The sequence below is a fragment of the Schistocerca nitens genome, chromosome 9 (assembly GCF_023898315.1).
Source record: "Schistocerca nitens isolate TAMUIC-IGC-003100 chromosome 9, iqSchNite1.1, whole genome shotgun sequence".
NCBI classification, from domain to species: domain Eukaryota; kingdom Metazoa; phylum Arthropoda; class Insecta; order Orthoptera; family Acrididae; genus Schistocerca; species Schistocerca nitens.
This window is the reverse complement of record NC_064622.1, coordinates 135,041,665-135,068,210: the sequence shown is the minus strand read 5'-3', so window position 1 is coordinate 135,068,210 and position 26,546 is coordinate 135,041,665. Positions and strand designations below refer to the sequence as shown.

Here is a 26,546-nt window from a genome sequence, read left to right as displayed (position 1 = left end):
GGCCTTTGAGTTCTTTATCAAAAACCAGTAAAGATGAAAAAAGATACTAATTTAACGTTCAGTGGATGACAATGTCATTAGAAACGGCCCATGAGTTCGCAAGAGACTAGGATGAGGAAGGAAATAGACCGATTCCTTCCCAAACAAATCATCACGAAATTTGCTTTAACCGAACTACGGAGACCACGGAAAATATAAATGTGTTTGCTGTGGTGTCACTGCCAGACACCACACTTGCTAGGTGGTAGCTTAAATCGGCCGCGGTCCATTAGTACATGTCGGACCCGCGTGTCGCCACTGTGTGATCGCAGACCGAGCGCCACCATACGGCAGGTCTCGAGAGACGTACGAGAACTCGCCCCAGTTGTACGACGACGTTGCTAGCGACTATACGGACGAAGCCTTTGCTCTCATTTGCCGAGAGACAGTAGAACAGCCTTCAGCTAAGTTCATGTCTACGACCTAGCAAGGCGCCATTAGCCTTAGATAGCTTGTATCTAAAGAGTCGCACTTGTATCGCCACAATCTCCAGATGTCTCATCAAGAACGATGTATACAAAGGAAGGATTAAAAGTTAAGTAGTCCAGAAGATATGTACTTTTCTTTATAGCATTCATTAAGTCTCCTGTTTCAGACCTCACTCCATCCTTCGTGAGTTAGCGCGTGCATCTTGGCCGCCTCTTTCAATTAGTGTGCGTAGTGTTGGCAAGTCTGCCGACACAACATTTGCTAAAGTGGGGTTTCATCTTACAGTTAGCTTTGAAACGTCCCCTTAGAACAATTATACATGACTGTGCTTAAACTGACACGCAATATTTTTTAGCGCAACGCAATCTGACTTTCAAAGATCCCTACAAAAAAATGGCCCTGACTAACATTAACCTATACCTTTCACAAATCACTTACCTCACAAAAAATCTTGGTTACTCGAACTACTGCAATACAGCGAGCGCCACTACTTCCAGCTAAATAAAAGATTCTAACTACAGAAGGCACTAACTACTGATAGGCATAGTTAGCAAATGAAAGATTTTAATAGAGAACAAACAATGTATTTACCTTAATAGTGTTGAAAAATCATAATATACATAACAGTTCATGACATCCAGTCTTACAAATTTCCAAACTCCGCCATCTCTCTCCCCACATCCACCACTGCTGGCGGCTCACCTCCAACTGCGCAACGCTACGCGCTGTTCACATCCAGCTGCCCAACATTACAATGGCAGACAACAATGCAAACTGGCCACGGACTGCACACAGCACAGCCAGTGATTTTCATACATAGCGCTACGTAACGTTGCCAATAAGAAAACATAAACAGCCTACTTACATAGCCCCCATGCTCCCCACAAAAAATTTTACAAATGGTTTTGGACACTGGCCAATACAGATTTGAAAAAATTTTTCATAATTACAATAACAAAGAAATCAAATGCACACACTTATTGATAAAATGTTGGTCAAAAGCTAAAATTTTCTCACAGTCCATAAAGACAGTCCTGATCGTTCATTACAGTGAAATTGCAGTGTTTTTCTCAAAGTCTGAGCAGTAAAAGAAAATGCACACGGAAGTAGTGGATTTACATGCAGTCTTGAAGAAGTAGTGTTGTCCTTCCAACGGAAAGACAGTTCTGACTCTAGACCTGCAGACAGGTAATGGTCCACAACAGAGCAAACCCACAGCAGAGTCTCTCGAAGCTGTGAAGAATATTGGTAGGCAGGTCATCACAGAGTGGACCCACTGTAGTCCTGGTAGAGATTACGGTATTGATGGGCCACCAGAGGTGCAGACCCACTGTAGTCCTGGTAGAGATTGTGGTATTGGTGGGCCACCAGAGGTGCAGGCCCACTACAGTCTTTGTAGAAATGGCCAGCAGCCATCTTTTGTGACTGTGCAGGTGCACAATCACCATTGAAGAGTCTTGCAGATAATATAGCAAGTCCATAACCACCACTTGTGCACTCACAAAGTTTTTGGAATTGACCTTAAAACCAGCAATGCTGTTAATGAGTCCCTTGCTGAATTATTAACACATGTGTAAACACTAACAGTCCCTACTTCTCACATATTGTCCATATACTATGACCAACAGAAACGTGTGCAGTGAAATGTAACTTACAAGTTACTTAATTTGATGAACTGGTGTCAATTACAATTTTATAACATAAGAATACAATTACAAAGGTACAAAATACATCATTAAAGAACATAAAAATACAGATAACATTTTTAGTACAGGCTTTACAAAATAATCGAAATAAAATATACATCAGTGTTACAGGAATTATGAAATAAGTAAATACATAAAATATCAGAATAACTTTTGAAACATCAGCTTCACACATGAGCATTAAAACAGAACAGAATAAATAATGTCTAAACATCTTTACAAAGTAAATAACATATTATTAGAAAAATTCTACAACATAACTCTTATTAGCTAAACACATAAAGACAGGAAAAACGCAAATATACAAGAGTACACAAACACATAGGGGGATAACACAATGGAAAGGACAGGGTTCGTTTTCAGTGTAACATTTGGTACTGCAGTCCAACCCAAAACTTCATTCCATAGATCTTTCGTCTTATTTCAACATTTGTTTTCACCAAAACATCCTATCCAAGCATGCTTTCTGTATTTATATGTTCACATATTTCTTACCTCATTATTTATTTTCCATTACCTTACATCATTTATTTCCAAGAAAATCCTACCTAAACTTGTTGTCTCTAAACCCTACTTTTTTGTTCATATCCTCTTTCAAAATAATTTTTTGGCCAAACCATATTCTTATAGCTTCTCTATGCATTTCTTCCAATTCATCACAACTCGTTCTCTTATATAGCCTACCCCATTTTAAGCTAACTTGAATCTACTGAGCTCAGATATATATACTAAGGAACGATGCAATGCAGCAGCACAAAACAATTAACACAAACAGCAATGTTAAAAAATACAAAAGGCAAAGCAAGCAGCATAAATTAGCAAAGCAAATGCAATATTACAACTAATATAAGGCAATGTGCAGCAAACAAGAAAAATAAATTCGTAGTAAAACTGGCTTAACAGAGTAATACAAAGTGAAATTTAGTAGCACTATGCCTGGCAAACAGCAGCAGCAAATGCAATAACTTATATCTAAACATGACAAAGCTCAAGCAGAAAAAAATATTACACTAAAGACAACAATGCAGACAAGGGAAATGTATATTTACATCCTAATGTCTATGTAATTAAAGTGGTGCACCACAAAAACTAATTCTACAAAAAATTACCAAGTACTTGTAAAGAAAATTATATATGCAGTTACTGTTATTAGTCCCTTCTTATTGTTCTTTCCATTCCAAGAGCTCCTTTTTCGAAGAATGTGGATCATAAAGTAATTATTTAATAGATCTGTTGACAGAAAGTGTTCACATTAGCAAATGCATTTTATTTTATTTTATGAAACCAATGCTGCAAGACAGCTGGAAACCAGATATCAAATGAAATAAGCAACTATGTACAAAGTAAAGCATAAAATAATCATTCAGTAGTCATGAGGCATTTCATAAGTTAGTAGAAATTCTCTCAATTCTCGTAGATAGACACTTGTCCTAATCAGGTGTGCAGATGTAAGAATGTTTCCAAGTTATGAGCGTGTCGTATTTGCGGTGCTTTCTACAAAGGAATGTCAATAGCGAGGTTAATGTCCTCCTTTTTCTCCACCTGTGCCTCTGAAAGGCACACACTAATGGCTTTTTTTTTTTCAGGCAACTGTCGCGTGGCTGGGTGCTTACAGTGACCTACCTTCCTTACCGAAATATTTTCGACATCAGTTTCCACTACAGTGACAGTTTGATAGAAATAAGATTTCACAGGTCGAAATATTTGCATTCCAAATCTGTAGAAACAAAATCCTATAAATATAACAGTGTCCAAAAATTTTTCGCCGCATTGTGATACATTCACGCATTTACACACATTTCATAACTCGTAAAGTACGATTCTTGGTTTCCAACATCCTTTTTCACAAGTCAGAGTCCCTAACCACTACTCATTATTCCTTACCTTATTACACATATACATATTCATCAACACGTCTTCAATATTTCATCATAATAAATACATAGCATAATCAGATTCCTCATATAGCATCATCTCATTGATAATAAACGTACCTCAACAACATAATACACATCGTCGTCATAATAATAACATCATAAAACCTCAGTCAAATCTCAAAAACGTCGTAGCTTTCTGCAATAATTTCAAAACCTAAAAAAATTCTCTGTTCATTAAAATAGTGACATCCACCTCAAACGTACTTTAAATATCATGACCCATATCAAATACATCATTCTAAGCTCTCATAGTATCACAATGATTCTGAAAAAATATGAAGAGTTCACAAAGTACATACAAAATACAATTTCATAAACGTGAAGTTAACCAACTGTGTAATTGCGTACACATGTGTCACTGATGTAGTAAAAAAAAATGTTTATCTGTCAATTAAATGATCAGATAGCTGTGTAATTTGTGTGTTAGAGAAATATGGTACCGATGTGTAAAGTTGTATAAGCAAATACCATATTAGCTAGGGCTCCTTGTGCTTGCCAAACACATAGTACACAGAGTAAGCGTGTACCCCCCTGAGGATTAATGTAATTATATCCTCAGGTGTTACAGATTACAGCAATAGAATGAAATGTATCACAGAAAACTTTCTTTGTAATTCAAAAATCTTGAAAAATAAATGGTTTAAGTACAAAATTAATCACTCAAAAGCGTGTCCTGTAGCGCTAAATGTGCGTCTTGCTGTAAGATAATTCTGTGCAACTGTCGCAGTTATCGTCCTCTGTAAGTAAAGTTCTGCTGAAGTCAATGTACTTACCTCATCATAAACGAAAGTGAAATGCTTTGCGTATAGATACCGTAGTTACTACGTACCTTACCGTGATCAAGAAAGTACTATAATGTAACATATTGTTGTGCTACGAAAAAGGCTGTCTCATTGTAGCTATACCACAAAAGTTACTACTAAAACATGTTTAACTTTCCAGAATAATACATAAAACTATGCAGACATAAAACAGAAACACCGCAAAAGCAACATTGTAAATTATCACTCATAAGTAGCGTCGTGATAAAATCGTGTAGCTGTCACATAAACTAACCACTGTGTCATCTGGTATCTCACTGAAAGTACTTTACATCCAGAATGTATTTTCAAGTAAACCAAAATGTTGCATTGAAATCTCATTAGCAGTACCAGTATATGTTCTAAGTATGTAAGTCTTATAGTCGTTACGTAATCGTGCAACTAACAAGCAAGAATGTACACACACAATAACACAGTGTCGTCTGTTCACCATAACAATGCATTCGTAATTTCTATTTAAATATGTTCCCTAGGTTATAGACTGGATAGTTTATTTTAAAACATAGTTACATGTTAACAGTTTCTAAGTGTGACAAAGAGTACTAGTAGCGTGGAGTCAAAAATTTTATGGCAAAGACTGAGTTAAAAAGCAGATTATCTTTCAATCAACGGTTTTACATGGGAAATGTGGTGTAAACCTTTACTCTTCCTAGTATGCAGAGTTTCAACTTGAACGCAATTATCATGCGGTATACGTCGGTAAAGAATACTGGAATTTTTCTCAAGGTTATCGTCTATGTTATTTTGCTCTGAGCCAGCCAGCGCACATGGCTGCCTGCAGTGCGAGTCATTGTCTGCTATCTCTTTGTTGGCGTGCGACGTTATTGGGGTTAGGAGACCTAACTTCTACAAATCCACCTTGCCCAGAGGGCCCAGCCCTGTTTAAATCCCGCCAGTTCTGATGAAATTCAGGTCTGTCGTTATGATTATATCGTCTGTCGTCATGTCGGTAGTTCCTGTAGTTTCTTTCTTGTCGTTTAAGTGGTGGAGAATTTCTCCCTGAATTATCACTGCACGGTGGACCATTGCGTCTGACGTTATTCTGTCTCCCGTGATAATAATAGTTCTGGTTGCCATATTGTCTGTTTCTGTGATTGTCTCTGTCATATTCATTGCTACGGAAATGCGATCTTTCTCTGTAACTATTATTCTGCCAACGGTTGTCATACGGGTGGTGTCTGTTTTGTTCACGATTTACGTTGTAAGAATAGCCTTGTCGTGTATTATTTCTGTCATCGCGGAATTGTGACAGATGTGACCTGTAATTGTTGTGCTCCTGTTTTCGCGTCCCGCGATTGTCAGTGTCAATTTCCAGTTCTTGTAACAGTCCCTGAAAAGCTTCAATGTCGTCTTTGCAACGTCCTGCCAAAATAATATTTCTTAAATGTTCAGGCAATTTCATTAAGCAAATGCGGATGAGTTCTGAAGGGCTGTATGGGTTTGAAAGATATTGATTCTTGTGCAACATGTCTTCAAAATATTTCACAAGACTGGAAAATTCAGATTGTTCGAAACGTTTCATCATTATGATGCTATGTTTTACTCGGTCTTGTGTAGCTTGAGACCCATACGCTGAGAGGAATGCATGATAAAATTCTCCTTCAGTGTGACAATCGTGAATGACTGATCGCATTCTCACAGCTGGTTCATTCTCCAAGTAGCCACACATAAATTCTTACCTGTGCTTCAATGACCAGTTGGGAGGAAAACAATGAGAGAATTGATGAAGCCATGCTTGTGGATGAATGTCGTTGCCAGAATTCTTAAATGTTTTAAATTTACGTGTAGTAATGAACAGCTTATAGTCAAAATCATCGTGTCGGCGAGTCGCACATCGCTCATTGTTACTTCGTTTCGGCGGTTCCATCTCAAAATCCAATGCGCCTTGCCAATTTCTTTCATAATTTCCGAAGTGTCCTGTGTTATTATTTTGTGGTTGTTCCGTATTTCTATGTCCCTCTTCCCGTACTGGAGTGCGAGTGTCCTCTGAAATATGTAATTCTTGTATTACTTGTGCCAACTGATCTTGTACTTCCCGGATTTCTCTTTTGTACTGTGTATTGATTTGATTTTGATTTTGTTTGAATTTTCTAATTTGTTCATACTCTTCAGTGTCAGTGAAGGCTACAGGTCTTGTGTCATTCAGATCATCATCTACCTTTGTAGATAAGTTAGTGAACTGATCTGAAAGTTCGGCTACTTTATCCGTTAGTGAAATTATTTCCTCTGTGTGTTTTTCTGAACCAAGTTTCAGAGTGTCCATTTGTGTTGAAATCGTATCTACTGTGTCCTTTAAGTTTTCCTGAGTTTTTGCAAGTTGCGTAACCGAATCGGTAGATGGAACTGGGTCAATTTTAGGTTGCGAGGTTTCGTGATTTTCATGAACAATAGTTTGCAGTTCTTTTATGGTTGCTTCGTGATTCTGTAATGCATTTTCATGACGCGAAAAAATAGGTTGAAAATGCTCACAAATTTGTGTTTTTACGTCATTACAGACTTTTTGACATTTCGATTCAATATTATGTAACTCAGTAGTTAAATCTTCAAGTGTTTGTTCAAGCGTGGTGTCTAACTTCCGAAGATTTTGTTCCATTGTGTCTAACTTTTGAAGCTTTTGGTGTGTTTGTCTCTGATTTTGTTCCAAGGTGTCTAACTTTTGAAGATTTTGTTCCATTGTGTCTAACTTCTGAAGCTTTTGTCCCATTTGTTGCATTAACTTTAATAACAATGCACTGGTGTCTGAAACATGTTCCTCAGTGCTTTTCGGCCGTGAATTTGCACCGGCAACATTCACATTTTGACAAGCGCAAAATGTGTCTTGACTCATTTGAGAAAACGGTGAGAACCCAAAACCTGAGTCTACAGTATTTGCAATATTGTGTTCTGTCATTCCCGATTCCTGAGGCGAGCTGTTGCCGACTGATCGATCGATAATGCTTCCCTGTTCACTACCTGTTTCACTGTCTACACCATTATTTGACGCCCGCTCCATTTCCCTATGCACAGTTACCAAATTACTACTTTGAACGCCCGCATCTCGTGGTCGTGCGGTAGCGTTCTCGCTTCCCACGCCCGGGTTCCCGGGTTCGATTCCCGGCGGGATCAGGGATTTTCTCTGCCTCGTGATGGCTGGGTGTTGTGTGATGTCCTTAGGTTAGTTAGGTTAAGTAGTTCTAGGGGACTGATGACCATAGATGTTAAGTCCCATAGTGCTCAGAGCCATTTGAACCATTTGAACTACTTTGAATGTCTGTTAATTCATTACACAGCGGTGCTGGTAAGCTACGCTCGTCGTCACTATTATTTCTCAGTTTACTTTGGAGCCTAGTGTTACGTTTTTCACACGCCATTATTGTCACAATATTTCACACGATAACACAGAAAAGCACAATTTGAAGAGCAAAAATAAGAGAACACATTAACATAGCACTGAAAATAATATCTAGTTAATTGCAGCTGCGAAATACTTGGTGCAAATCTACATGCATGCCACAACTGTTTTAATGTACAACAATGAAAGACTGCAACTACAAAGGAGATTCTCTCTACAATTACGTGCTAGCAATAAACAAAATCTACACTAATTACACAAACTACAAGAAAAAATCAGAAGATTCCAGTGAGATATCCTCGGCTAAGGGTCGACATATGAAACGTCCCCTTAGATAAATTAATTAAGACTGTGCTTAAACTAACACACAATATTTTTTAGCGCAACGCAATCTGACTTTCAAAGATCCCTACAAAAAAATGGCCCTGACTAACATTAACCTATACCTTTCACAAATCACTTACCTCACAAAAAAATCTTCGTTACTCGAACTACTGCAATACAGCGAGCGCCACTACTGCCAGCCAAATAAAAGATTCTTACTACTGAAGGCCTTAACTACTGATAGGTACAGTTAGGAAATGAAAGATTTTAATAGAGAACAAACAATGTATTTACCTTAATAGTGTTGAAAAATCATAATATACATAACAGTTCATGACATCCAGTCTTACAAATTTCCAAACTCCGCCATCTCTCTCCCCACATCCACCAATGCTGGCGGCTCACCTCCAACTGCGCAATGCTACGCGCTGTTCACATCCAGCTGCCCAACACTACAATGACAGACAACAATGCAAACTGGCCACGGACTGCACACAGCACAGCCAGTGATTTTCATACAGAGCGCTACGTAACGTTGCCAATAAGAAAACATAAACAGCCTACTTACAGCTTCCCTCGAGAAGAGCTCCAGTGCCTGAGTCACCGCGCCATCTGGCTCGGTGAGGCACCGTCATTTCGTTCGCGAATTTTCAAGTCCCACTGGCATTTGTCTAGTTGTACGCTATGAGATTAAGGCGTACTTTGTCTAAGTTTGATACATTTCTCATTCTACATATTTGCTGAAATGGTTATAACGCTTCGATCGCTCATAGCGTATCTCCCTTCCTATCAGTTTTTTCACTTACTTCCTCGTAAAGTGACGACCCTGTCCCTCCTTCTGCCCGTCAAGCAGACATGTTATCTTGCGCTCTTCCTCCTTTCCTCTTTGCCGTCTTTCACTCAAATTCTCCCTACCCCGTTTGTTCCACAACCCTTTTCTGTCCCACTCGCTGCCATCTCTCACTCTCTACCTCCCCCTCTGTCCCAGGTCCTCTCGCGAGTTTCACTTGTCTCCCTGTCTCACTTCTCCTTTATCCCTTCCCCCTCCCTCTCTCTTCTGCTTATCAACATCCTCTTTCCCCTTTAACACACCCACTTGTTTGCCTTCTCTCACGGTGTTTTTCTGTCCGACATGCTCCATGTGTCTGGTTCACTCTTTCTACTGGTCTGTGTCTCCCTTTTCCCAACTTCCACTTTCTCTCTCTCTATCGCTGTCTTTTCCTTTCTTCCCCACTTTCCTTCTCTTTCTCTCTCAAAAACTTTTAAGCGCCTCTCGATTTTCTCTCTCTACATCTCCTTTTCACAACCTCTGTTCTCTTTTAGATCTCCCTTTCCTCCTCTAATTTCACTCTCTTCTCTTAGCCTATAACATTCCCTAACTTTCAAGTCTTCCTTCACTCTTTGTGTTTTATTTTGAGTCACCATCTTTTTCTTAATTTAATACTTTTCTCTTACCAGCACCCGTCTCTCTTTCTTTCTTTCTCTCTCTCTCTCTCTCTCTCTCTCTCTCTCTCTCTCACGCATATGCGCACACTCACAGACAACACGTTCATTGTCATGAATTGCTTTGTGAATCTACAGAAGACTAAACATTTGCGTGTAGAATAATCCTTAAAAATCCTGACAGCTCAGACTGTTTGCCGCACCGAAACTCGAAACTGGATTATTGGCTTCCACAGGCAATGAATGCTCTCAGCATATGAGCTATCGAGACATGACTCACGACCTAGCCTCATAGTTTTGCTTCTGCCTCTGCAGACTGAAAGGTTCATTCTAATCTAGAGAATACCCTTGGGGGAAGAGAAACAGAAATTACATAAAATTAAATTAAATCAAAGTAAATACGTAATGATACTGAAAAAGGTAGCAACAGACGTCTTAAAGAGAGAGAAAAATTTAATAATCTTAACTGTTTATAGGAAGCGAGGCAAGCTTGTATTGAGTGCTCAGGAGAAAGAAGTTTACTTGCACTTGGTACGTGCACGTCTTGAGCAGACAGCAGCTGGTGACGGGCGGCGTGTGTCGGGCTGTGCAGGAGGCATGCCGTTCGGGCCGCTGCTGGCGGGCAGTGCGGGGGCGGCGGCGGTGGAGCTGTCAGCCAAGCACTGCCGGCGGCGCAAGGCGCGCACCGTCTTCTCGGACCAGCAGCTGACCGGCCTGGAGAAGCGGTTCGAGGCGCAGCGGTACCTCTCCACGCCAGAGCGCGTCGAGCTGGCCAACGCCCTCAACCTCTCCGAGACACAGGTACCGCTCACTGCTACAGGGAAAAACCTCCAACCTTTGAGTAGCAATAACACTTAGCTACAAAAACAAAAGCGATATTTTTCACAAGTATCAGACTCGTACCACTCCTTTATAACGCAAGCTTTATCAACACTATCTGATCAAAAGTATCCGCACACCTATTAGTTGATATTACACTAAAGCGCCAAAGAAACTGGTATAGGCATGTGTATTTAAATACGGAGATACATAAAAAGGCGAAAGATGGCCCTACGGTCGGCAACGCCTATACAGGGTGTAGAAAAATTGTGTCACGAAAAAATTTTAACCCTGCATAGCTGATGCCAGTAGGAACCAGAATTACTAATGTTGTGTAGGTCAACAACGCACCATTTTTAAACAACTGAAACTTGGCGCCACGCGCTCCGATTGGCCGCGGGATTGCCCTGTTGCCGGATGCTCTGGACAACGCATGACCGCGAATGCTTTGCCTGCCGGAGACCGCCATGTATCCAAGGCGGCCCGCACGCTCGGTGGTAGCGTGCCAGCCTTCCATTCTGGGGGCTTGGGGGCGAATTCGCCACTGACCCGACACATCCAGAGTAGTTTCATGATAACACGTACCGGGAACAAACCCGTCAATAGCTGTTAATTCGCATATTGAAAGTCTTTTACAAATTGTGTCGCCCTGAAAAGGGCCTTTTTTGTAGCTACGCCATTGTTTACTTAAAGCAGATCCTCGAACTCGATACCCACTGACGCGACTCAAGCTTGGTAACGTCGAATGGTGTTTTGCCAAAATGTTTCAAAGATTCGTGACACTGTCCTGATGTGACTAGTGGCATGTTGAATGCGATCCATTAATTCCTCTTCGTTTCTAGGTGGTTCGTGGCTGGGTGGGTGAACTAGAACCTCGAAGAATCCCCACAGGAAAAAGTCCCGTGGCGTGAGGTCTGGTGACCGCGGGGGCCATTGCCTAAGAGCACCTCTGCCAATTTCCCGGCCGTCGAAGAGTTCATTTAAAAATCCGCGCACAGCACGACTGCTATACGCGAGCGCCTCATCATGCTGCAACTAAATGCGTAGACATATGTTCAGGGGAACATCTTCCAGTAGACCGGGTAGAGTTTCTTACAAAAAGTGAAGGTAATTTGTCCCGGTAAGTCGAGGAGGTAGACGGACCGGCCAAATCAGATGCCTGCCCAAATGTTGAGCGAAAATCGTTCCTGGTGCCAGTGGGTGTACGTGACGTGAGGATTCCCCCTTGCCCAGTAATGATCGTTTTGAGTGTTGTATGGCCACCCTGACGGAAGGTGCACCCGTCGATAAACAACACAATGGCAATGGCAAGGAAGTCGGGATCTTGTGCAACACGTCGCAAAAACCATCGGCAAAACCCTAGCCTGTGTTCATAGACCGCCACCGGATTTAGGTCTTGTACGGGATAGAAACTAAATGGATGCTGGCCGTCATCCCTCAAAACCTCCCAGACTAACCGATGAGTGGCCCCCATGTCGTGTCCAACCGCTCGAGTAATTGTCGTAGGTGCTTCCTCGAAGCGCTCGAGAACAGTCTCTCAAAAGGCAGCATCCCGTCGTGCTCGAAGTGATCGCAGTGATATCCCGCTAACGAGTCTGTTTCACCAAGTCGCTGGTAAATTGCAGTAAATTTGCGGGTGTTGGTGGCGTCTTGATGGGTACCGTTCCTCATACAACCATCGAGCTTCATGCGCATTACCATCGGATAGTTCATAAACAAAAAGCATGTCTCGTTGTTCTTCAAACGAGTACTTTGCTGCCATGCTTACTGTATGACTAAATCACAGGTGACGTGTGTGCTCCGAAGCGAAGCTTACGTGTGAATGCCGCTGACGTGAGGTGGAGACAAACGGCAAGACCTAATCGACACGTGCGCGTATCACGTTGGACAGTCACGGGGCGAGGGACGTTTGTAGGTGTGAACCGAAAACCACAGCGCTGCCCGTCAACCGAAGAACGGCAACAGCGCAATCCCACCGCCAACCGGAGCGCGTGGCCCCAAGTTTCTGTAGTTTAAAAATGGTGCGTTGTCGACCTACACAACATTAGTAATTTTAGTTCCTACTGGCATCAACAATCCAGAGTTAAAATTTCGTGACACAATTCTTCTCCACCCAGTTGTCAGATCGGTTACTGCTGCTATAATGGCAGGTTATCAAGATTTAAGTGAGTTTGAAAGTGGTGTTATATCGGCGCACGACCGATGGGACACAGCATCTCTGAGGTAGTGATTAAGTGCGGATTTTACCGTACGGCCATTTCACGAGTGTACCGTGAATATCAGGAATCCGGTAAAACGTCAAATCTCCTACATCGCTGCGGCCGGAAAAAGATCCTGCAACAACGGGACCAACAACGACTGAAGAGAATCCTTCAACGTGACAGAAGTGCAACGCTTCCGCAAATTGCTGCAGATTTCAGTGCTGGGCCACCAACAAGTGTCAGGGTGCGAACCATTCAACGAAACATCATCTATATGGGCTTTCGGAGCCGAAGAAACACTCGTGTACCCTTGATGACTGCACTACACTATGCTTTACGCCTCGTCTGGGCCCATCGGTACCGACATTGGACTGTTGCTGACTGGAAACATGTTGCCTGATCGAACGAGTCTCGTTTCTAATTATATCGATCGGGTGGACGTGTACGGGTATGGAGACAACCTCATGAATCCATGGATCCTGCATGTCAGCAGGGGATTGGTCAAGCTGGTGGAGGCCCTGTAATGGTGTGAGGCGTGTGCAGTTGGAGTGATGTGGGATCCCTGATGCGTCTACATACGACTCTGACAGGTGACACGAACGTAAGTATCTTGTCTGATCACCTGCATCCATTCATGTCCATTGTGAATTCCGATGGGCAGTTCCATCATGACAATGCGACACCTCACACGTCCAGAATTGCTACAGAGTGGCTCCAGGAACGCCCTTCTCAATTTAAACACTTCCACTGGCCGCCAAATGCCCCAGTCATGAACATTATTGAGTATATCTGGGATGCCTAGCAACGTGCTATTCAGAAGAGATTTCCACCCCCTCGTACTCTTACGGATTTATGGACAGCCCTACAGGATTCATGGTGTCAGTTCCCTCCAGCACTACTTCAGACATTAATCGAGTCCATGCCACGTCATGCTGTGGTAATTCTGCGTGCCGCGGAGCCCTACATGATATTAGGCAGGTGTACCAGTTTCTTTGGCTCTTCAATGTAATATGGTGTGTGTCTGTTCTTCTCCTTCATAATGACTTGACCTTTGCTGGGACACTTGCAAAGAGGTGCCTGAATGGCTGTTGAGGAAGGGCAGTTCATTCTCGTCAAGAGTCGAAACCAGAGAAGATAGCAATGTTGGACGCTCGGGTCTGGAGTGAAGCAGTCGGTAATGGTGTCCAGGCAGTTTTAATCAGATAATGTATATTTCAGTTCGATGTTAACTTAAGTGCATAGAGTATATGCTGAATAAAAAAGGGATACATATTGCGTTAAATATCTCTTGGGAGACACGCACCATGTGGCTGAATTTGTGCAAATAGGTTCATAGTTGAGACTTGTGTTGATGGTGCGTGTGCCAATGTTCCAGGTGAAGACGTGGTTCCAGAACCGGCGCATGAAACACAAGAAGCAGTTGAGGAAGCTCAGTGAAGAAGGCAAACATCCGTCCGGCGAATCTGCCTCTGGTGAGTCTTCTTTCTTTGCTGGCAACCTGTAGAGCCTTGATCTCTCTTTCACACGCCCACTGTCCACGGGGACTTGGTGACTGTTCACACACTATGTAGCGTGCCAGAAGCATCACTAGGCGGAGGACCCTTAATTGTGTATCGACATTTCACCTAGAATCCACCATAGGCCCTCCATTATTCATGGCGGACTTGGAATATTTGTATAGAGAACGATTGAATTAGAGCTTGTAGGTGGTTTGTGCGGCAGTGGGGGTCCGGAAAGGAGGGTTGGTTCTGTAGATTCCCAGTTGGTTAACCCCACTCGGAATGATCACTTGTGGCCCCATTTCAGGGCTGGCGTGCGATACGTTCGAGACTGTTTGGGGATGGCAGGGATTTCCTGGAACTCCGGTTCTAAGGATTCACATTGTTGTCCCTGGCAATCAGGGTCTCACTCACATGACCGTAAGTAATATTAGTACATATCATAAATGTAGAATTCCATAGCAGAGACTTCCTGGAGAACATAAATTCCTTAACCCCGAGATGTACCAATGGTTAAGACTAGAAAGTGCCAGTGAGTCTTCAACTGTTGCTCCTGATGTGATGGAAGTGTAGATGGTCAACAAATATGGTACCACGTTTTAAGGTTTTTGGGTGATTTTTTTGTTTTGTATTTTATACACTCCTGGAAATTGAAATAAGAACACCGTGAATTCATTGTCCCAGGAAAGGGAAACTTTATTGACACATTCCTGGGGTCAGATACATCACATGATCACACTGACAGAACCACAGGCACATAGACACAGGCAACAGAGCATGCACAATGTCGGCACTAGTACAGTGTATATCCACCTTTCGCAGCAATGCAGGCTGCTATTCTCCCATGGAGACGATCGTAGAGATGCTGGATGTAGTCCTGTGGAACGGCTTGCCATGCCATTTCCACCTGGCGCCTCAGTTGGACCAGCGTTCGTGCTGGACGTGCAGACCGCGTGAGACGACGCTTCATCCAGTCCCAAACATGCTCAATGGGGGACAGATCCGGAGATCTTGCTGGACAGGGTAGTTGACTTACACCTTCTAGAGCACGTTGGGTGGCACGGGATACATGCGAACGTGCATTGTCCTGTTGGAACAGCAAGTTCCCTTGCCGGTCTAGGAATGGTAGAACGATGGGTTCGATGACGGTTTGGATGTACCGTGCACTATTCAGTGTCCCCTCGACGATCACCAGTGGTGTACGGCCAGTGTAGGAGATCGCTCCCCACACCGTGATGCCGGGTGTTGGCCCTGTGTGCCTCGGTCGTATGCAGTCCTGATTGTGGCGCTCACCTGCACGGCGCCAAACACGCATACGACCATCATTGGCACCAAGGCAGAAGCGACTCTCATCGCTGAAGACGACACGTCTCCATTCGTCCCTCCATTCACGCCTGTCGCGACACCACTGGAGGCGGGCTGCACGATGTTGGGGCGTGAGCGGAAGACGGCCTAACGGTGTGCGGGACCGTAGCCCAGCTTCATGGAGACGGTTGCGAATGGTCCTCGCCGATACCCCAGGAGCAACAGTGTCCCTAATTTGCTGGGAAGTGGCGGTGCGGTCCCCTACGGCACTGCGTAGGATCCTACGGTCTTGGCGTGCATCCGTGCGTCGCTGCGGTCCGGTCCCAGGTCGACGGGCACGTGCACCTTCCGCCGACCACTGGCGACAACATCGATGTACTGTGGAGACCTCACGCCCCACGTGTTGAGCAATTCGGCGGTACGTCCACCCGGCCTCCCGCATGCCCACTATACGCCCTCGCTCAAAGTCCGTCAACTGCACATACGGTTCACGTCTACGCTGTCGCGGCATGCTACCAGTGTTAAAGACTGCGATGGAGCTCCGTATGCCACGGCAAACTGGCTGACACTGACGGCGGCGGTGCACAAATGCTGCGCAGCTAGCGCCATTCGATGGCCAACACCGCGGTTCCTGGTGTGTCCGCTGTGCCGTGCGTGTGATCATTGCTTGTACAGCCCTCTCGCAGTGTCCGGAGCAAGTATGGTGGGTCTGACACACCGGTGTCAATGTGTTCTTTTTTCCATTTCCAGGAGTGTATTTACACTGCCTGGCAAAACAGGTGAAGCTATCATACGGTGAGGAGGAAACTGTGGCGTCCCCGCACTCCAACCGCGTTCTGATATTGTCGACGCCGTAGAACTGCTACTGCCACAGCTCTCGCAGTGGAGTTGGGACACGATGCGCGATGACGTAGGTCCCCGTTGGTGAACGGGAGACAGAAATGCGAACTCGTACGATGGATGCTTCTTCTGATTTAAGATTGAATGATTCATTGCCTGGATATGCAGTGGTTGTTAAATCTTATCTCATCCACATCGTACACACCACCAATTGCGAGGAAACTGTAATTATCAGTCTTCTCGTACGTTGTTGGCTCGTTGCTATGGAGTTGTTGAACCTGTATGAAGCGAGATCCACAGATACTCTTTGATCACGTCTGAGTGAACCTACGCCGTAATGTTAAAAAAAAGTTCAAAAGTTCTCTTTTCAATTAATGAAGTAGGTATTTTGATATTCAGATTAAATTGTCCCTGCTGAACAGTCGTTGGTTAACTATCATTGATTAAATCACTTAATAATGTACTCCACGCTTGATATTTCACTTGGAACGAACAGTTTATTGTTCCTTGGCCACTAAATACTTTATAACTTTCGCACCACACGCACACGCAGTTGGCTGGTAAAGTCAGTTCTATTAAAATTAAGTTTCTTGACAATTACGACAACTTGACCCTTCAGCGTAATTGTATTATCTTCGTGAAGTCGTGTAATTGTGTCCTACTCGACACTAATTGAGTGTAGTCCTTCGAAACATTATCCACTCTTCTTTTAGTTCCAACTATTTGAAAGTCAAGTCCAATATTCACTAGTTTCGTCAATAAAGTTCAATTAACCCGTTATGCACTGTTAAACGCGTCCATCAGTTCCTGTCCTCCCGGGTTCGATTCCCGGCGGGGTCAGGGATTTTCTCTGCCTCGTGATGGCTGGGTGTTGTGTGCTGTCCTTAGGTTAGTTAGGTTTAAGTAGTTCTAAGTTCTAGGGGACTTATGACCACAGCAGTTGAGTCCCATAGTGCTCAGAGCCATTTGAGCCAGTTCCTGTCTCTGCTTAGAAAATCAGTTTCCGAAGTTCGTGAATCACGTCACGCAAGAAACACTTCTGAACGCAAAACAATCTCGTCGCGTTCCGTACTCTCAATAACTAAGACAATATTTGTTCTCGCACGTCTTTACAGGACGAGAGCCAGCAAGCGACATCTTCTGTGAAAGAGTATTGTAGGCGCATTGAATTTCTTCATTGCGCTTACAACTCTCTTCCACATAAAAGTTATCTCTGACTAACATCACCTTGGACTTAGCTTTCAAGATATTAATTGCAATTATCACTTGGATATTTGTCCATTAATTAAATCTGAGGTTTCTTCCTCCTCTTTTCATAACAAAAACTCTCGGTGATATATAATGTTGTTGTTATCAAAACTTCTTGGTCTTAGCTTATAGGCAAAGATGTCGTATTTGCCAAGATAACTCTTCCCTACTTCATATTATGATATTCTGTCTTAATTGACTTTAAGGGGGTCGTTGGGGTGTTATAAAACGAAATCAGGTTTCATGGGTTTAGAACGTAAGTTTTGTTATTTCGAATGTACAACGAAATCGGCAATAGTATGACTTCTTGATATCGTGGATACTGGCTGTGGGGCAGAATTGGCAGCGGAGCTGGTGCCACACGTAGTATCAGGGACAGGTTTGGGGATCTTGCTGGTCACAAGAGCACCTCATGTCACACAGGCAGTTCATAGAGATGCGTACCACGTGCAGATGTGGATTTTAATGTGTCAACAGCGCGGCCGTTAGAGACGGAATCCAAGCTCGGATTACGAAAGGATATGGACGGTAACCGGCCGTGGCGTTTTAAAAGGAACCACCGTGGCATATGCCTGGAGCGATTTAAGGATATCACAGAAAAGCTAAATCTTAACGGCCGGACCGAATTTGAATCGTAATCCTCCAGAATGCGAGTCCTGTGTGCTAACTACTGTGCCAACACGTACGGTTACCGACAATAGTCAGCCGGGTTAGTACAGAATCGTCAGTCATCATTTGACTCATTGCAAGACCATTCATCAGTAGGACATGGTCACCTGTCACGACTGTTGGTGTTGTGGTGTTAATGGGAACCTCTGCGTGAGGCGGCAATTCCACAGTCTAACTGCTGCTAGTCTCCACCCAATGGTGCCAGATGACACAGTATACTTCAGCGAGTCCACTGCTGGATGTTCAAAAGTTCAAATGTTTGTGAAATCTTATGGGACTTCACTGCTAAGGTCATCAGTCCCAAAGCTTACACACTACTTCACTTAAATTATCCTAAGGACAAACACACACACCCATGCCCGAGGGAGGACTTGAACCTCCGCCGGGACCAGCCGCACAGTCCATGAGTGCAGCGCCCTAGACCGCTCGGCTAATCCCGCGCGGCACTACTGGATCTCAGGTGGTAGGAACACTATGTGCTCGGTGCACAGTACGGCGTTACTCAATTCTGGTATTCACACGTAGTGGACTGGAACCTTGAGAACGGGTACGTCCGCCCTTGGTTTCCCACACAGCGCAACATCGGGACACTGTTCTGTCGGAATGCCACACAAATAAGGATATTGCATCATCTGAGGAGCCAGCCAAATGGAGGCCTACAACGAACTCTACCAGGTGTTGATAACGCTGTGCTACACAAGTACGCAGCATATCCATATCGTTCACAGTAACCACTAAACCTCCGCCGCTGTTCACGTCCCTTATACACCCTGCCAAGCCTGGTAACAACACGAAACACGAACAACAATAATGCATCTAGTGGTCGTTATATCAGTCACAGAGATTTGTAACTCTATTTACATACCCGCCGATTATGTGTACATGTCCGACATTACATCGACATACAACCAAATCTTTCAGTTGCTTTACTTCTTTTGTCAGTGTTGTTTCACCCTTTATTGCAAATGCTTAAACTACATTACAAATCAGGAAGTGGATGTTTAATGAAAGCTGTATACATCTTCCTGTAGCTGTGAGGAAATATTACTCGCAGTAGGTTCTAGGTGGTGAGCGTCCAGACCGTAAGCAATAATAAATAAAGAAGAGTAGCAAGAGCGATGTTGACCACAACCCATTCCTTGACCATAGCCGGCGTGGTTTCAAGCTCGTTACGACAATTCGCTATCAGGAAGAATCTAGACTCTATTTACTTCGATTTTTTTTTATACTTTAGTCGGGCCTATGTGCATCAGTAGTTTCTCGGAGAACAAGGATATTGTGACCACACAAAACTACGACCGTCAGGCAACGACTGTGGATTCTCTAAGTGCTCTGCGAGATGGTTCATTTTTAACTGCAACAGATGAAAGATTAGTTATCTTCATTACATGAATGGACAAAATATTTACTTAACTTGAGACGTTTATTTGCTACAGGAGAGTGTAGAATACGACTGTCATTGACTATAAAAATATCACTTGATGCATATCATCACACAAATTGTAGTTGTGGAGTATAGCGTTCAACATTAACACGTCTAGATGTTCCACTGGACTTCGACCAACACTGTGCTATTAGACGATGTTGACTGTTCAAGCTGAGCTCACGAACTGGGGTAGAACTCTTCCAAGCTCTGCTCTATATTGACTTCAGTGTGAGGGCGCTGCAGTGCTGGGTAGAGCAAGAATGTAGCCAAGGGGGGTAGGGGGATTCTGGGGGGGGGGGTCTGGAACCCTCCCCTCTCCATCATAAATGGAGTGACATACGACCTAACTGTCATGCAGTGGAACAGAAAAAGATTCTCCATCATATGACGAAAAATGGACATGCACTATTAACAGCCAACAAGACCATAGATAGATTAAAACTATCGCTATATCGATAGCATTATCGGCTGTCGCCACCCTATTTTAGCCAAGACCAACCACTTTACACTGTTGGCCTTACTTCAGCTCAATAGCATTAATGTCGGTGTACTGTACCCTTTGTTTTACAGTAGATAATATCTTAATGTCATGGTAACCGAACGAAAACGAAATCTTTTACTGCTGTTATCAAAGTAGTTCTGCGTTACTTATAGGTGCATATATACAAATTTAACGTTATTTAAGAAAATTAGTGACAAATTTCAGTTACAACAAACATAAGAAGTCTGTCTTTCATGTAAAACAAATGATCCTATCTAATCTTCATTCAGTAGCCTGATTTTATATGATGTGGATAGTGTAAGGAAATAATACTTTCAATTCATTGTAGTACACTGCTGGCCACCGTAAATGCAACATCCTGAAGGAAGCATCCGAATCAAGTGAAATTTACACCATGGGTTTGCAGCGATGAGATATGCAACTGATTAGAATTTCAGCGCAGACGCACATCACGCGCGCCTGTGGCGCCACCTCATAGCGCCATTTAAGGCTTGGCCATTTCGACGAGTGTACGTTCGGCACGTGTGTTTACCTTGTGGTTGTTTCACAAGACGATCAGTTATGCCTCGTAGACAACAGCGAACATCGTTTGATCAAGTATCCGAGTTCGACAGAGGAAGGATAGTGGCTTACCGAGATTGTGGATTATCATACAGAGAAATCGCTAGTCGTATTGGACGAAACCAAACAACTGTAATGCGGATATGTGACCGTTGGATGCAGGAGGGTACGACGGACCGACGTGGTCGATCGCATTCACCTCGGTGCACCACTGCACGTGCTGATAGGCAAATTGTGCGCATGGCAGTGACGGATCGCTCAGTGACATCCCGAACCATAGCACAGCACATTGCGTCTGTAACGCATCGTCCAGTGTCTGCGCGTACCATTCGACGCCGTTTACAGCAGAGTGGTCTGTCCGCAAGACGTCCATTGCTTCGTCTACCATTGACGCAGAACCACAGACGTCTCCGTCGCCAATGGTGTGATGACAGACGGATGTGGACGGCAGAATGGAATGACGTTGTCTTTACTGACGAGGCACGCTTCTGTCTGCAGCACCACGATGGTCGGATTCGAGTGTGGAGACACCGTGGAGAGAGGATACTGGACAGCTGCATTATGCACCGCCACACTGGTCTTGCACCGGGTATTATGGTATGGGGCGGCATTGGATATTACTCTCGCACGCCTCTAGTACGCATTGCCGGTACTTTAAATAGCCGGCGCTGCATATCCGAGGTGCTGGAACCAGTTGTCCTTCCTTAGCTTCAGGGCTCGGCCACAGCCATATTTCAACAGGATAATGCGCGACCACACGTGGCACGCATTTTCCAAAGGTTCTTCGTCAATAACCAGATTGAATTGCTTCCCTGGCCGGCTCGCTCTCCAGATCTTTCGCCGATAGAAAACATGTGGTCCATGGTTGCTCAACGAGTGATCCAGATTACATCCCCAGCTGCCACACCAGATGATCTTTGGCAACGTGTGGAAGCTGCTTGGGCTGCTGTACCCCAGGAACACAGCCAACGTCTCTTTGACTCAATGCCGAGACGTGTGGCAGCGGTGATCTCCAACAATGGCGGCTACTCTGACTACTGATTCTGGCAGGAACCACATGTCACAGACGTCTATAAACGTAATCATTTGATACTTGGTCAACATGTTATCTACAAAATAAATTTTGTTCTGCTACCTCTTGTCTTTCTTGGTGTTGCATTTACGGTGGCCAGCAGTGTATATTAAAAAGTTTTTAGTTAAACAGATTAACTCAGTTTGTAATTTTCTTGTTGTTATCATATAAAGATAATTGATATACAAGACATTCACTTAACGATTTGTGTGAAAGAACTATAGATTAAATATTGCTTTAATCTATTTAAAATTATTCAGAGTAATTATTTTTACTCATATTATTTTGTTTTGAAGTTTTCATTCATTTTCAGATGTTTTGTTATAATCTTCAAACTGTAATGCTTACAAGTTGTAGAAACAATGATATAAAAATATTTTTTTCTTTACTTTTGTAGTAATATGTATCTTGATTTGGGGACTACGAATTTATTCCTCGGGCTGACAGTATATAATTTTAAAGTTAGTTTACGTAATATTTGGACAATATGCATAGTCCAGCGATGATTACATTGTAATGCGGCTGGTGATCATATGTGCAATAAGATGGCTCTCTTATGCAAAGGCGATTCGCCATGTCTTCAAGTTTTACTACAAGAACAATGTTCTACTATCAAATATCTTATTCGGACTATCCTTAGAACACTGATTCCCACCATCACAACCCTAACATACTTGCAAAAAAAGTCACACAAACAACAAAATATGTTGTAGGTCACAGAGGAGTTTGTTAGCATCAAAGAACTGTACAATCATATTATCATGGATAAATATTAATTTATCTATGAGGTTGCATATATTAGAAGTCTAGCTGAAATCAATGCGCGAACCAATGTTAAGATCCATAAACTGTAGCTCACAGTATTCGTGCATTCCGCTTTGTTTTATGAATGAATTAGGTTGCTGCAGTCACTGTCTGACTCTTGAAAGAGCAATTTTAGAATAAAGTTCTTCATCCCCTAAGGAAATTGAAGAATTTTAATTAAATGAAATATACTTTAATAGTATCTGAGACATAATTAAGGAACTGGAGATACTTTGATGTGCTGAAGGAGTCTGATTCGGTTTCAGGTAAGTTTTTTTTTCAGATTTAAGTACAATAGGCGTATTTTAGTAGAAGAAATATAGCTACTGTCAGAAGAGATTTGGACCCACTTAACTTTATCAGTTATTCAATCCAACGCTAAGAGTCTTCTGCTCTGTATGTTTGTGCATGTAAATTATACTTGCATCAGAAGTAATTGTTTTTCTTACACAAAATCACCGAAGTTTCGAGATCAGCTAATTTTTATTACTTATCTATATTCTGGAAGGATATAAAACATACAACGGACTACCAATAAATGATGTATGGTTCCCATAATGCGCAAAACAACCAACCAAACAAACAAAAAACAAAGAGATGTCTGCGGTTCCCATTTTCTCACTAAGACATTCATTTATGTTTCTTCTCCTATCAATTCTACCAATGTCACCAATAATCCTACCATTCACTACGTCATTTATATAGTGGATCGAAATTACCGAATCGTAGGTTTGGTAGAGCGCAAATCTACCCCTGATGCTTTTAAAGAGATGTTTCATGGATGATGTTTATCGCTGGAAAAAACTGGTTTTCATTTATATCAATTTTCTGCATTTCCGATTCAACCTGAGCATCAAAACTGCTCAGAATGGTTCAAATGGCTCTGAGCACTATGGGACTTAACATCTGAGATCATCAGTCCCCTAGAACTTAGAAGCGCTTAGAACCGCTCGGGCACACCGGCCGGCTTAACCGGTTTCTGAAATAACTGGTTGTTGTTTTCAGCAATAAATGTAGACATCAAACAAACACTGAAAAATTCGAAGGCTCCCTCACACTTTTGCATTATATGTTCTAAAAACTAAAATATTAACTAAAATTCATAAATAAAAGAAAACTTAGTGTGTCCACCGTTTGCTACTTTACCAGAAAAGAAATCAGAAGTGTCTGGTAGTGTACACCACAAAAAAACACTAGTATTTTTCTGTTGATTATAATGTTGTGAAACTCTGCTCAAAATTCTCCTTTACAGGTGAACCACGCTTCCCTAAAATTCCCCCAATAAACAGAAGTCGACCCTTCGCCTTCCCTACCACAATTCTCACATGTTAGTTCCACCTCATATCTCTTTGCAACGTTACGCCCAGATATTAAAACGATGTCGCTGTGTCAAGCAAGACACTACTAATACTGTATCCGAACTTTACATGTTTGATCTTCCTACTCGTCCGCATTAACTTACATTTTTCCACATTTACGGCTAGCTGCCATTCATCACACCAACTGCCCACTCTGTCCGCCAAATCATATATATACACTCGCCGTCGAGCACATCATCGTGCGTTGAATTATTTAAGAAGTCTTCGAGCCACTCACATACACTATGTGATAAAAAGTATCTGGACACCCCCAAAAACCTACGTTTTTCGTATTAGGTGCATTGTGCTGCCACCTACTGCCAGGTACTCCATGTCAGCGACCTAAGTAGTCATTAGACATCGTGAGAGAGCAGAATGGGGCACTCCACGGAACTCACGGACGTCGAACGTGGTCCGGTGAATGGGTGTCACCTCTGTCATACGTCTGTACTCCTAAACATTCCTAGGTCTACTGTTTCCGATGTGATAGTGAGGTGGAAACGTGAAAGGACACGTACAGCACAAAAGGGTACAGGACGACTTTGTCTGTTGACTGACAGAGACTGCCAACAGTTGAAGAGGATAGTAATCTATCCAGACCATCACACAGGAATTCCAAACTGCATCAGGATCCACTGCAAGTACTATGACAATTAAGCGGGAAGTGATAAAACTTGGATTTCATGGTCGACCGGCTGTTCATAAGCCACACATCACGCCGGAAAATGCCAAACGACGCCTCGATTGGTGTAAGAAGCGTAAACATTGGACGATTTAACACCAAACTCCCCACGCGTGAATATTATTGAGCATATCTGGGATGCCTTGCAATGTGTTGTTCAGAAGAGATATCCACCCCCTCGTACTCTTACGGATTTATGGACAGCCCTACAGGGTTTATTTTGTCACTTCCCTCCAGCACTACTTCAGACATCAGTCGCGCCCACGCCACGTCGCGTTTCGACACTCCTGCGTGCTCGCGGGGTCCCTACACGATATTTGGCAGTTTTACCAGTTTCTTTGGCTCTTCAGTGTACAGCGTGTTCCATTGATAGAGACCGGGCCAAATATCTCACGAAATAAGCATCAAACGAAAAAACTACAAAGAACGAAACTCGTCTAGCTTGAAGGGGGAAACCAGATGGGGCTATGGTTGGCCCGCTAGATGGCGCTGCCATAGATAAAACGGATATGAACTGCGTTTTTTTAAACAGGAACCCCCATTTTTATTACATATTCGTGTAGTACGTAAAGAAATATGAATGTTTTAGTTGGACTACTTTTTTCGCTTTGTGATAGATGGCGCTGTAATAGTCACAAACGTATAAGTACGTGGTATCACGTAACATTCCGCCAGTGCGGACGGTATTTGCTTCGTGATACATTACCCGTGTTAAAATGGACCGTTTACCAAATGCGTGTTGATGTATGGCTATTGTGATCAAAATGCTCAACGGGCGTATGCTATGTATGCTGCTCGGTATGCTGGACGGCATCATCCAAGTGTTCGGACCGTTCGCCGGACAGTTAGGTTATTTAAGGAAACAGGAAGTGTTCAGCCACATGTGAAACGTCAACCACGACCTGCAACTAATGATGATGCCCAAGTAGGTGTTTTAGCTGCTGTCGCGGCTAATCCGCACATCAGTAGCAGACAAATTGCCCGAGAATCGGGAATCTCAAAAATGTCGGTGTCGAAAATGCTCCAATATCGATTGCACCAGTACCATATTTCAATGCACCAGGAATTGCATGGCAACGACTTTGAACGTCGTGTACAGTTCTGCCACTGAGCACAAGAGAAGTTACGGGACGATGACACATTTTTTGCACGCGTTCTATTTAGCGACGAAGCGTCATTCACCAACAGCGGTAACGTAAACCGGCATCATATGCAATATTGGGCAACGGAAAATCCACGATGGCTGCGACAAGTGGAACATCAGTGACCTTGGCGGGTTAATGTATGGTGCGGCATTATGCGAGGAAGGATAATTGGCTCCCATTTTATCGATGGCAATCTAAATGGCGCAATGTATGCTGATTTCCTAAGTAATGTTCTACCGATGTAACTACAAGATGTTTCACTGCATGACAGAATGTCGATGTACTTCCAACATGATGGATGTCCGGCACATAGCTCGCGTACGGTTGAAGCGGTATTGAGTAGCATATTTCATGACAGGTGGATTGGTCGTCAAAGCACCATACC

General features: G+C 43.1%; 1 protein-coding gene across 1 annotated transcript in view; it reads left to right on the top strand.

The window, feature by feature from the left end:
* The window catches only part of LOC126204055 (brain-specific homeobox protein homolog), a 183,687-nt gene that overhangs the window by 74,899 nt on the left and 82,242 nt on the right, over positions 1–26,546 (top strand). The window contains exons 3-4 of the mRNA XM_049938478.1: positions 10,626–10,831; positions 14,426–14,522. Coding sequence (XP_049794435.1) covers positions 10,626–10,831; positions 14,426–14,522 — 303 coding nt within the window. The remainder of the gene's footprint in view (positions 1–10,625; positions 10,832–14,425; positions 14,523–26,546) is intronic.